Source organism: Apodemus sylvaticus, chromosome 1 (assembly GCF_947179515.1).
Source record: "Apodemus sylvaticus chromosome 1, mApoSyl1.1, whole genome shotgun sequence".
Taxonomy (NCBI): Eukaryota; Metazoa; Chordata; class Mammalia; order Rodentia; family Muridae; genus Apodemus; species Apodemus sylvaticus.
This window is the reverse complement of record NC_067472.1, coordinates 177,977,628-177,990,928: the sequence shown is the minus strand read 5'-3', so window position 1 is coordinate 177,990,928 and position 13,301 is coordinate 177,977,628. Positions and strand designations below refer to the sequence as shown.

The 13,301-nt window shown below is 48.3% G+C and overlaps 1 protein-coding gene across 2 annotated transcripts in view; it reads right to left on the bottom strand.

Annotated features, from left to right (window-relative positions):
* Dpy19l3 (dpy-19 like C-mannosyltransferase 3) overlaps positions 1-13,301 on the bottom strand; it is a 69,283-nt gene that overhangs the window by 39,352 nt on the left and 16,630 nt on the right. For both annotated transcript variants that reach the window (XM_052165377.1, XM_052165386.1), the window contains exons 4-5: positions 4,786-4,876; positions 2,252-2,373 (exon numbers count right to left, since the gene is read on the bottom strand). In XM_052165377.1, coding sequence (XP_052021337.1) covers positions 2,252-2,373; positions 4,786-4,876 — 213 coding nt within the window. The remainder of the gene's footprint in view (positions 1-2,251; positions 2,374-4,785; positions 4,877-13,301) is intronic.

Sequence of the window (13,301 nt, the reverse complement as noted above, 5' to 3'; positions counted from 1 at the left end):
CACGAAAGTTTATCACAGATGTCCCAACCCTCCTTACTGGCATTTAAAAATATATCCACAGAAAAGACCGAGGAGCTGGCTTAGAGGAGCCTAGAGAATATACTGTGCACATGGTGGAGCCTAGGGAGGAGGGTCACACAGAGGGCCTAGGGAGGAGGGTCACACAGAGGGCCTAGGGAGGAGGGTCACACAGAGGGGCCTAGGGAGGAGGGTCACACAGAGGGCCTAGGGAGGAGGGTCACACAGAGGGCCTAGGGAGGAGGGTCACACAGAGGGGCCTAGGGAGGAGGGTCACACAGAGGGCCTAGGGAGGAGGGTCACACAGAGGGCCTAGGGAGGAGGGTCACACAGAGGGCCTAGGGAGGAGGGTCACACAGAGGGCCTAGGGAGGAGGGTCACACAGAGGGCCTAGGGAGGAGGGTCACACAGAGGGCCTAGGGAGGAGGGTCACACAGAGGGGCCTAGGGAGGAGAGTCACACAGAGGGCCTAGGGAGGAGGGTCACACAGAGGGGCCTAGGGAGGAGGGTCACACAGAGGGCCTAGGGAGGAGGGTCACACAGAGGGGCCTAGGGAGGAGGGTCACACAGAGGGCCTAGGGAGGAGGGTCACACAGAGGGCCTAGGGAGGAGGGTCACACAGAGGAGCCTAGGGAGGAGGGTCACACAGAGGGGCCTAGGGAGGAGGGTCACACAGAGGGGCCTAGGGAGGAGGGTCACACAGAGGGCCTAGGGAGGAGGGTCACACAGAGGGCCTAGGGAGGAGGGTCACACAGAGGGCCTAGGGAGGAGGGTCACACAGAGGGCCTAGGGAGGAGGGTCACACAGAGGGCCTAGGGAGGAGGGTCACACAGAGGGGCCTAGGGAGGAGGGTCACATAGAGGGCCTAGGGAGGAGGGTCACACAGAGGGGCCTAGGGAGCCAGGTCACACAGAGGGCCTAGGGAGGAGGGTCACACAGAGGGGCCTAGGGAGGAGGGTCACACAGAGGGGCCTAGGGAGCCAGGTCACACAGAGGGGCCTAGGGAGGAGGGTCACACAGAGGGCCTAGGGAGGAGGGTCACACAGAGGGCCTAGGGAGGAGGGTCACACAGAGGGGCCTAGGGAGGAGGGTCACACAGAGGGCCTAGGGAGGAGGGTCACACAGAGGGTCTAGGGAGGAGGGTCACACAGAGGGGCCTAGGGAGCCGGGTCACACAGAGGGCCTAGGGAGGAGGGTCACACAGAGGGCCTAGGGAGGAGGGTCACACAGAGGGGCCTAGGGAGGAGGGTCACACAGAGGGGCCTAGGGAGGAGGGTCACACAGAGGGGCCTAGGGAGCCAGGTCACACAGAGGGCCTAGGGAGGAGGGTCACACAGAGGGGCCTAGGGAGCCAGGTCACACAGAGGGCCTAGGGAGGAGGGTCACACAGAGGGCCCGAGGTAGCCAGCTCCTGCTTGAAAGTGTGTATGGATCTTGTAGGGGGCCTGAGCTCAGTTCCCAGCACCCGTGCTTGGCAGCTCACAACTGCTTGTGACTCCAGGTCCTGGGGCCTCTAATGTCTCTGGTCTCTCTCTGCATGCACCTACACTCACATGCACAAACCTCTACACAGGCACACACACACACACACACACACATAATCTAAAGTAAAAGACATCCTTCTAGAGCATGTCTATAGAAAGGTAATGTTGAGCTTGCAGCTGGTGTAACAGTAGGTCATCACCGCTTTCCACCCACGAGCAAGCAGCTGTCTTTCTTCAAACTAAATGCAATGAGTCCTCCAGAGCGGGGCGATGGCGGGCCACACTGTTAATCCCAGCACTTGGGAGGCAGAGGCAGGAGGATCTCCATGAATTGGGGGCTAGCCTGGTCTACAGAGTGAGAAGACATCCAGGGCTACACAGAGAAACCCTGTCTTGAAAAATAAACACACACACACACACACACACACAAACGAACAAACCTACGTCATAGAGAAACAGGTTATAAACATAGAGGAATGGTTACACATTTTCACATGAAACTATTTCTCAAGCTTCTAGACTGCATGCATAATTATGACATTAGCCAGGAAGCTCTACTTGTAAAAATAACAGTATCTTATAGGATTAAAAACACAAACAAACAAACAAACAAAGTAAATTTAGTGCCCATAGCGATTCCCCACCAAGGCAGCTGGAGTCAGGAGACCCAGAGTGAAACGTCCACGCTGAGTGGCAGAGTGGACCTTCATCAGCCCCCCACGAACTCTAGGGCAGAGAACACTGCATACCTGTATGGGGAGAACTCTATATAAAACACTGAGAAAAACTTCTTGGTAAATATTCATTCGTTGAAGGAGGTTGATCGTCCTCATGGATTCAGTTTTATTGTCATAGATTAAGCCATGGAAACCTGAGAATATGTGAAGACAAACCAAGAGTGAGAGATGACACCTGCCCTCCTCCTCCCCCGAGCCCGCCTCAGTCCTGAGCAGTATGCTGAGAGCGTGGTCAGAACAGCTCAGAGAACGACACAGCCCGCCCACCTCAAAGGCTGGCACCTGATATTAGAGAACGCGCCACAATACAGGCATACTTAAGAACTTCTGCACAGAACCCCAATGGGACAGCGCCCCAATCTGACACACATGATGGCATGAAATCAAAAGACTTCTGCACAGCAGGGCAAACAATCAGAGTGGGCGCAAAAGTCTATAGAATCAGAGAAAATCTTTGCTAGCCACACCTCACACAGGTGATTATTATCTAGCCTACATAAGAAAAAAACTGCAAAAACTGAACATCAAAAAAATAAAACTGCTAATCAATAAATGGGGTAATGAACTGTTGAACAGTTTTCAAAAGAAAGGGTAGCAATGGCTGATAAATCTTTTTAAAAGTGTTAACTATCATTAGCCATCGGGGAAATGCAAAACTGAAATAACTTGAGATCCCATTTCATGTTGGTTAGAAAGGCCGTCATCACATCCAGAAAGAAAATGTCAATAAGTGCTGGAGACGGTCCGGGGACAGAAGAACCATTACCAGCTCCTGGTGGGAGTGCAGACTGGTACAGCAGCTGTGGAAACCAGTATGGAGTCATCTCAAAAAAATTAGAAACAGCCATTAAAAATTAAAATGCCCGCCCCCATCCCCTGAGAAGTTACTGGCAGTAATGTTTGCTGGGGCAGGGGATTGACTCTCTTCAATGGTATAACCACTGCTAAGTTGTCCAGGCTCCAGTAAACACCCAAAACGATTATGCTGGCAACTGTGTCTGAACTCAATGGGTCATAAAGAAAATGAAACAAAACCAAACGACATAAAAGTAGGTGGAAACTTGCTGGGAAGGAAGCAAGGCTTAACGGATGCAGGGGAATGACAGTGGGTAATGGGGACAGTGAAAGTTACCAAAAGCATTATATACACACATAGGATTTGTCAGAGAATTTCTTAAAGATTTATTTATTTTTATATCTAAGTACATTGTAGCTGCCTTCAGACACACCAGAAGAGGGCATTGGATCTCATTACAGACGGTTGTGAGACAACATGTGGTTGCTGGGATTTGAACTCAGAACCTCCAGAAGAGCAGTCAGTGCTCTTAACTGCTGAGCCATCTCTCTATCCCTGTCAAAAAATTTCTTAAAATACAATTTCTTCTTTAAAACTACTCTCACAGGACTGCTTGGCCTGGGTCAACCGTCAATCACATCTGAGTTGTTTTTGCCATGTGGCAGAGGCTCACAGGCTGGGATTTAAAGAAACAAATCTACTCCGTGTCAGGCCCACAGATGGCTCCAGAGAGAGGAAGAGCTACCTCACGGGACAGAACAGGCTCTCCTCCGAACACACTTCCGTCACAGGTACATTCTGAGGAACCACTGCTCTTCAGACCCTGACCTGGGCTTCTGCCAGCAACGAGGAGCCAGAGACCCAGCTCCATGGTGCCACCCCTGCCCTCAGCATACTGAGAGGTTTCCTTAAATTTCCAGGGACCCTGATTCTTGCCAAACCAGATATTGTGGCTTTGATGCTGAAAAAAAAAAATCAGAATTAGCCAGTATGCTGAAGGCAGAATCAAAGGCTAAATTAAAACTGTTCACATAAACTCTTGAGAAGAGAAGAGAAGAGCAGCACACACAAGAGATGCCGGCTCACTGCATCTCAGCTGTCCCATGGTGACTGTGGAAGGTACTGGAAGCGGTGGGAATTTCACTGCTCGGGTTTCATGGGACACTACCTGCCTCCTTCGCCCCTGATCCTCTTTGAAAATTGAGAAGACGCACACCTTGAATGGGATTACAATCCGATGACACCACAGGAGCTCAAGAGATGGCTCGGTAAGTACTGACTGCTCTTCCAGAGGACGCCAGTTTGATTCCTGGCACTGGACATGGCAGCTCACAACCATCTATAACTCAGTCTTAGAGACCCAATACTTTCTTCTGACCTCCACAGACACGGGGAACACATGTGGCACACACACACATATGAAGGTGAGACATTCATACATTTAAAATTATGAGCCAGGTGTGATGATGCCTTTATCCCAGCACTCAGGAGGCAGAGGCAGGAGGATCTCTGAATCCAAGGTCAGCCTGGTCTACATCATGAGTTCCAGGACAGCCAGGACCATGTAAAAAGACTGTTTTAAAAGAAAACAAACAAACACATATACAAACATATGCACACACACACACACACACACACACACACACACTAACAATGAATGCATCAGGTAAAAAGAGGGGGAGGGTAGGCTTGAGGGAAACAAGGCCGAGGCGTCAGCATGCCCGCATCAGTCAGTAGCTGTCAGCATTACCTTGCAGGAGGGTCGGAGCCTGCAGCATCTGCTTGTAGTAAGAATAGTACAGTCCACATTCCGTCCTGAATGAGATTTCTCGCTCTACTTCCTGAAACAAAGTGAGAACTACTGGGTTTACTTGGCCTAGTTTTTGGTGAACCGCCCACTGTTACTATAGAAACAAGATGCGGAACTACAGAGTTTAGGAGAGAAAGGATACTCGGAACATACCAGAAATCTTGACACAGCGAGGCACTGCAATCCCACAAGCCTGAGGTTGAGACAGGAGGATCATGAGCTCAAGGCTGAGCTGGAGACTATGTGCTGAGACCCTGCCTCAAAACAACCCAAAGATGGCCGACGCTGGGGGATGGGCTGGGTCATGACTCTCTCTACTCTTGTGTTTCCATAAAAATGTTTTTAAAAACCTGACAGAACTTATTTCATCTAAGGGGTATTTTGAAGTTCATGGTTTCACACAACTTATAACTACAAAGAAACTCGCAAATCATTAGACCCAAGGCATAATAGTTCTCTGAGCTCTGGGGTTGGAGAGATGACTCAGCAATAAAGAGATGCCAGACACACTTTTATTTTCAAAAGTATAAATGATCTAAAAAACGATACTCTCTGCCTTTACAGACCCCTTTGACTCCAGTGTTCTAAAAGCAGGAGTAAGGCTCCGGAGCTGACATCACACTGGGTAAGAAGTGGTGTAATATACACGCTCACTCACAGACCCAACTCCACAGGCCTCAGGCACCCGGACAGGTCAGACACTCACACTTGCCGCCACGCTGACGAATCCTCCTCTTAGCGTGGCTTCGCTCATTCCTATCTGCATGTTTTGTTTTTTTTTTCAAAGAGTAACAAACATTTTACTAAAAGAACCATTTAGGGGCTAGAGAGATGGCTGATCTTATAGTGGACATGGGTTCGGATCCCAGCACACACACACACACACACACACACACACACACACACACACACACGGCAACTCACAGACATCTGTCGCTCCAGCCCCAGGGAATCTGATGCCGCTTTCCGGCTTCTGGGGCACTGTATGTACACTACACGTACAAACATGCAGGCATACAATCATACACATACAATTTGAAACAACATTTTTTTTTCTTTTTTGGGGGGTTTTTTGAGACAGGATTTCTCTCTGTATCCCTGGCTGTCCTGGAACTCACTCTGTAGACCAGGCTGTGAAACAACATTTTTAAAAAAGAACTTCTTGGGCTATTTATCTTCAGACCTAAAAATTAATGTATTTCTCCCACCTTTTAAATACTTTTTCTATCCTTTCACAGCACTCTGACTTTGGGTGAGTGGGCTCAGAAGATAAAGGTGCTTGCTGTCAGCCTGACAAGCGGAGTCCCACCCCGTGACCCACTGGGAGAAAAAGAGAACTGACCCCCACAGCCATCCTCTGACCTCTGTATATCTGCCTCTGCAAATATCTGTTCCACACATGCACACATGAATGTGCACATGCACACACACACACACACACACACACACACACTACATGAAAAACACCTGTAAAACAAAACCATGAAGAACCCACTCATGTGCTTGTGGAAAAATCACTAATAAAATATTCCTAACAACTGGAGTATCACAGCACAAGCGTTGAGCAGGTGATCTAGCCTGACAACCTGAGTTCCATCCTAAGCCCACACGGCTGAAGCAGAGAAAAACCTCCTGCAAGAAATCCTCACACATGCACGCACAAAGATACACATGTGCATACACAAACACATGCACACACAAGCACAATTTAAAAGAAACTTTATAAGAATGCCAAAATATCCAGGAACCTATTGACTCCCGGAACCTATTAGCTGGTCCTGTTTCCTTCTAGGGCCATGTGAAGACAAACTTTATACACTAAACTTTCTTTCATAGAAAATAAGCATTGGCAGGCATCAAAGAGCAGGAGGAAGAGGCATGAAGAAGGGAGTGAAGGAGGAGGGGGAAGGGGAGAGGAACAGGGAGAAGGGTAGGAGGAAGGAGGGGCAAGGGAGAGAGAGAGGACGAGGAGGAGGGGTCTGTGGCTCAAGTCTGCACTTCCTCTATTGAGGTGGAGACAGGAGAATCACAAAGTCCAGCCTGGGCTACAGAGTGAGACTTCATCTCAAAGTAAATGTTTTAAAAGGGCTGGAGGTGCTGGGCATGGTGGCACATGCATTCAGTCCCAGCACTCAGGAGGCAGAGGCAGGCAGATCTCTGAGTTTGAGGCCAGCCTGGTCTACAGAGGGAGTTCCAGGACAGCCAGGGCTACACAGAGAAACCCTATCTCGAAACCAAATGAAGAACAACAGGGCTGTAGATGCCGCCCAGAAGTCCAGCCTGACCTGCAAACGACAGCACTAAGGCAAAACAAAACAGAAAGTCCAAACAATGGAAAGCCACCAGTCTTAACCTTAGCAGACCCGCTTCATGCAAAGGACTATGGGGAAATGCCCCTTCTTGGCTTTCACAGTGGTACTGATTTATCTTTCATGGCATAAAGAGGCAACCTTTCCTAGTGCTCACACCAACCTGGCCATCTTTAATCTTTGCAAACACATGATTTATTGCTTTGACAATATAAGACCAAACTGGTATCCTGTGTATTCTGTGCTCAAATTCCCATGGAGACTGCCTATTGATATTAACTGAGCAAATACTAGCTTTTGTCCATGCCAAAAACAAAACAAAAAAACCAAAAATAAGCCCACATTAAGTGTAATCACACTCCTCTTTTCTTCAGCTGCCTTTGAGTGTTCACAGTGCTAGCTACTGCCTTCAACAGAGCATCCTAACTCTAAACCTACAGTCATAGTGGGGGACACACCCAGCTCAGTCATTCACATCTTTGGGCTTCATTCCTATAGGGCTCGAAGGAAAAAAAAAGGTTATAAAAGAAGAGGGGTTATTCGAAGTCTAATGAGTGGAAGGCTTCCGTGCCCTTCCCCCTCTTTACTATACCCAGAACAGTAAAAACCAAAGAGGGATCTAATTAGTAAAGAACGCATTCAAACATGATTAATTGGTAATCTTGGCACCAGCTGTCTAGAACCAAATGCTATCCTTTATTAGACAGACTCTCGCAGGTTTTACATCTGCTCCATGCTAAGAGAACATCTGCCTTGCTCAAACGCTTTCCCAGTTCACAGCAATTTATACTTTGTCTGGTGGATCTCACCAATGAAAACGTGCATCAGTGAGAGTTGCCCTCTGCAGAATGCAGAGTGGACCAGTACTCCGCACTGTAATTTGCAAAGGTACTGAACGGGGAGCAGTATTTGGTGGAAGAATACAAATGTGTCTGAAGATAATAACAAAAAGAAGCAGAAAGTCAGATGAACAACATTCTTGTTCATTTGCGAGGATGTATGCATAGGCACTTATTCACACTCACACTCACAATCCTGCAGAGCCGGCAGAGGGTGGCAGCGTCTGCAGTTGGAGCTCCAGGCAGTTGTAAGTTCACGGTATAGGTGCTGGGAACTGAACCCAGGTCCTCTTTAAGAGCAGGAAATGCTTTTAACCTCTGGCCATCTCTCTAGCCCAGTAAACTGTTTTTTCAAAGATCTGCATCCCTAAAAACCTTTCAGTAGCAGCTTGGATAGCAATGGAAGTACTGAACGAGGAGAATGAGAGGGCTGTTCACAGTTCCCATCCTGTACCCCCGAGGGCACACAAGCGGGATGCTGCCAATGCCCGAAAGGCTGTCAGGCACTTTGAGAATAATCACACTCCACTTAGGAACCCAGCAAGTTCATTTCTAAAAGTCATTTCTAAAAATCTCACATCAATAACTTTTGTTGATAAAAATTGCTCCCTCCCATCTCCCAATAATTAGGCTGCTGGCAATGGAAAAGCCAACGACCCATTAACTCTCTGAAACGCTGTTTCAGAGTTAACAAATCATCTCACCAAGAACCGGGGAGTTCACGGGAAGACAGCTGTGCGGAGCCCCGCACTGGGAACCGTGCCCTCGGCAAACGTATTTACGGCACGTACATGGTTTATTGTCTGGTTAAATTCCCATCCATCTGTTAGGATGGAAGGATTCCTGCCCTAGAGTTGACTAAAGCTGTGACACGTGACAGCTGACAAGCAGGCTGGTGAGAAGGTTAAGTCTTGCAGGCTCTACCGGCTCCACGGGGCCTGCCCAGGAGCCACCAGCAGCATCTGCGGATTAACCCGATTTATTCCAGAGACACCTTGCTTTGAAGGAGTACGAAAATCCTGCAGCATGAAACCTATGCGGATGCTGGGGAGACAGAAGCCCAAGAAAAACAGACCAGGAAGAAGCTGGGAGAGCCAGACAGGCTTCGAGCTGGTGGAAACAAGCGGTGTGACAAAAGAACCAGACCAGTACAGAGAGGGCAATGGAAGAGGCACGTGACAGCTCACAACCTAAGTCCAGTTCCAGGGGATCTAACCCTGTGCTCTTGATTCCCACTGTCATCACTTGGTGCATATACACACGTGCAGAAAACACTTCACACGCATAACATAAATCAGTCTAAAAAATATTTTTTTCCCAAAGTAGCTGGGTGTGGATGTGGAGGCTGAGGCAGATGGCTGTCTGTGAGTTCCTGGCCAGACATCTCTATACTTTGACCCTGTCAAGAGACTGGATGCTGATGCTGGTGTAGTGGTATCTGGGTAGAGATCTAGAGGTGACTGTGGGCCAAATGGATTCCAGAGGGAAGGGCAACGATACTGAGCCTTACAGGAGCACCAGAGGGCGTGGCAGCCTGAGTGGAGATGAGGGACAGGGGAGCAGGTATTAAGGGAAGGAGGCAGAGCCTGGCGGTGGTGGCGCACGCCTGTAATCCCAGCACTCTGGGAGGCAGAGGCAGGTGGATTTCTGAGTTCGAGGCCAGCCTGGTCTACAGAGTGAGTTCCAGGACAGCCAGGGCTATACAGAGAAACCCTGTCTTGGAAAAAAAAACCAAATCCAAACAAAACAATACAAAAAAAGGGGTAGGAGGCAGGTATCGGAGGGCACATCTTGTCTCCTAGGTGATACAGGCTCTTGGCCTGTAGCCTAAGAGCTTGGAAGGGTGGAGAGTGCAAAGGGGAGTTAGGAGTTGGTTTTTATGCCCATTAAGCTTGGAAAGCATGGGGGATTTACATTTTGAGAAAAGGTCTCACTAGGTAGCCCAGGCTGGCTAGCACTGAGCTGACCTTTGTGCTTCTGCCTCGAGTTAGGATTACAGACATGCACCACCATGCTTGGCTGCACACACCACACACCACACACACAAACGTATATAATAATATACATTCTATATGTGGAGATGTTTGTTTATGTGTCTTTGTAAGTGTATGCCACAAAAGTGTAGGTGCCCCGTGTGGCCAGAAGAGGGCGTCAGATTCCAAGGAGCTGGAGTTACAGCTGGTGGTGAGCTGCCTGATATGGGCACAGGAAATCAACTCAGGTCCTCTGGAAGAGAACTGTTCAACCACTGAGGTATCGCTCCAGCCCCTTAGCTTTATAGTTTGTTTTGTTTTTGTTTTTGAACAACAAACGAAATGGTCCAACTGGACTACTCTGTGAAATAAGCCAGGCTCAGAAAGATCAACAGTACACGCATTCCCTCACATGACGATCTAGACATAAAACACATGTGCGAGACAGAAGCAGAAGCGTTGGCTATGTAGGGTAGAGAAAGGAGACCAGAAGGGAGCAAGACGGGACAGAGACAAATGAAAAAAAGAAAACAAAATAAAACAACCAAGTATTTCAGTGTTTTTCTCATGTGCAGTGTTCTCCTCGTGTGCAGTGTCTAGTTTTTCAGCAGGGACATAGTCACAAAAACAGAAAAGAGATGAGCAGGGATAAGATGGGGACAAGAGGGGTCACAGGAGGTGGGCAGACGAGTGTAAGGACAGGCAGGCTTCACATCTCATAATGAAAGCCACTGTTTACACCCATCTTAAAAAGAAGGGAACAAGCCGGACTTTCGTCAAGGGTCTGCTGTAGTGACATAGGCAGAGAAAAGGCGAAGTCTTGGGACAGTCACCCTTTTGGACATTGTGCTTAGAAGTGGGATTTGCTGAAAGAGTCCATGGAGGGTCTGAATGAACAAGAGCCTTCAAAGCCTTCTGGGCTATGCTGGTCAGACATGACACTTTGAGTTGCAGATACGGGAAACACAAAGGCAGGCCAGGCCAGGCCAGGGCAGGCCAGGGTTTTGGCCTCTGCATCTGAAACACCCACTGGACACCAGAAGAAGTAGGATAACACAGGTCTGCATTTCAGGGGAATCCCTGAGTGGAGTCTTCACTGGGAACCACTAGTCTGTAGACCTTAGAAATGAGGGTAGACAGAAGAGACCTGGGGTCTTTCTTACTCAAGAAGAGGTGGAAACTGAGGAGTGGTCTTAGGGGGACCCAAGGGCTCAGATGCAGCAGCAGGAGCAACGCCTGACGAATGTTTCCCAGAAGCCAGGTCATGATGGCCGCAGACCAAACCCAAGCAAGGCTGGGTGACTTAGCATCTTCAAGATCACTGGGCATTTCACTAAGTGCCATTGTAGGGCAGCTGTGCACTCAAGCCTGATTGGAAAGGGTTCCAGAAAGAACCAGAAGAGAGGAACAGGGACTGCAGGTCATTAAAATGAGACTGGAGCTCAAAAGAAAAAAGGGCATGTCATATGCATGCCCCAGAAGGGAGCATAGGTAAAAGTGCCTACTGCCGGGTGCTGGATCTCAGCAGAGGTGGGGGGACGCCAGGGCCTCGGGTGTGTGCACGTGAACCAGCCAGGTGCGGTGTTCAGGCTTGTCCTCAAGTCTACTGCCAGGACAATGACTGCAGAAGAGCTCTGAGGGTCTGAGGCATGAGCTGGGTGTGGTGCTACATGCCTGTGATCTCAGCGTGTCCAATGTGCGTGCAGTCATTTGTGCAGACACAGGTCTGTGACCAATTCACCCATGTTCGTGGGTCCTAGTTGGAGCCAGCCATCCTTTTTAGCACGCGTACAAACAGAGGGTGAGGACAGGAGTGTCAGTGTAGCAAGGACACCAGCTCTGATGTCAGCTGGACAGCGTTTCCACTCCAGCTGGGGCATGGAGAATCAGTGACATCACTCAATCTTTTTGAATCCCAACTTCTCTTTCATAAAAAAATGTACCATCGATGAGGATGGGGTTTCAAGATTCTAAGTTGTACTTTATGCATGATCTATATACACATGTGCATAAACATGTTTCCCTAGGAGCAATGGTTCGGTGTTGGCTAGTTTAGTATTCTCAGCCACTGTATGCTGAGTAGCACAAGAAAACCAACTGCAGTTCCAATGCTGGCACTTTGAAAGCTTTATAAAATATATCCTAGAGTTGTTTTTTTGTTTTGTTTTGTTTTTTATTTTTTAAAGAATCTGGGCAGTTAAAGCTATATGTCAAGACCAGAGCCCCTGCCTAGAATCCCCCAGTGAGGGGCTGGAGGCGTGGCTCAGTGGTAGAGCCCCTGCCTAGAATCCCTGGTTGAGGGGCTAGGGGTGTGGCTCAGTGGTAGAGCCCCTGCCTAGAATCCCTGGTTGAGGGGCTGGGGGTGTAGCTCAGTAGTAGAGCCCCTGCCTAGAATTCCCCCAGAGAGGGGTCTGAGTATGAGAAATAGATCATTTACTTTATATGCAAAGCCCTTACTTCCACCCCTAGTGCAGGAAAAACATTTCAGGGAGGGAGGGAGGGAGAGAGAGAGAGAGAGAGAAAGAGAGAGAGAGAGAGAGAGAGAGAGAGAGAGAGAGAGAGAGAGAGAGAGAGAGAAATCCCTGGTGCCTGATATTTTTAGGGTAAAGAATGATGAAATATTCCCTATTAAAACTACAGAATTTGTTTTCTGGGGCCATAGATGGCAATCCTATTTTCCTAGAATAAAATCCATTTTTTTCTTAGACTTCGGATTTGCGTAGACATGCCACTTGTGATGTCACAATCAGCTTCTGGTTTTAGTTTCTGTATTTCCCATTTCTTCCGTCTTAGTGTGCTGGTGGTTAAGGTCGCACTAATGTTTGCCGTTTTCACCAAGTGTTTTCCTATTTTTTTAGTTACCAATCTACTTTTTAGCTGTATCTGTCTTTTGTCTGACTGTTTACTTTCCAAGTCCATGAAGGAATACTCACCATTCATTTCTGGATACTCGCTCCTCTTCTATCCTGTACTACGTAAAGCCACAAAACTATGCTTACTGCTTTGAAATACACCTTTGACTTCTAGATTTTATTTTTAATTTTTAAACATTCAACACCCACTTCCTCTGCTCCATGAATTCTCAAAGGAATACTTTCAGGCACGTCTGCAAGGAGACAAGGCCCTGGGTTCAAGTCTCCAGGTTGCAGGTAAAGAGAGTGATGGAGCGGTGAGGAGGGGATGGAAACTGGTAAACTGCAGGTAGGACAGAGTTTCAGATTTAGTCAGCTCAAACTTTTATTCAAAGAAATGAATATATCAAAGAGAAAACTGTCACATTATCCTGAGGCAGGAACCAGAATGTTTATTTTGCTGGGTGAGTGAAGTCTATTTTC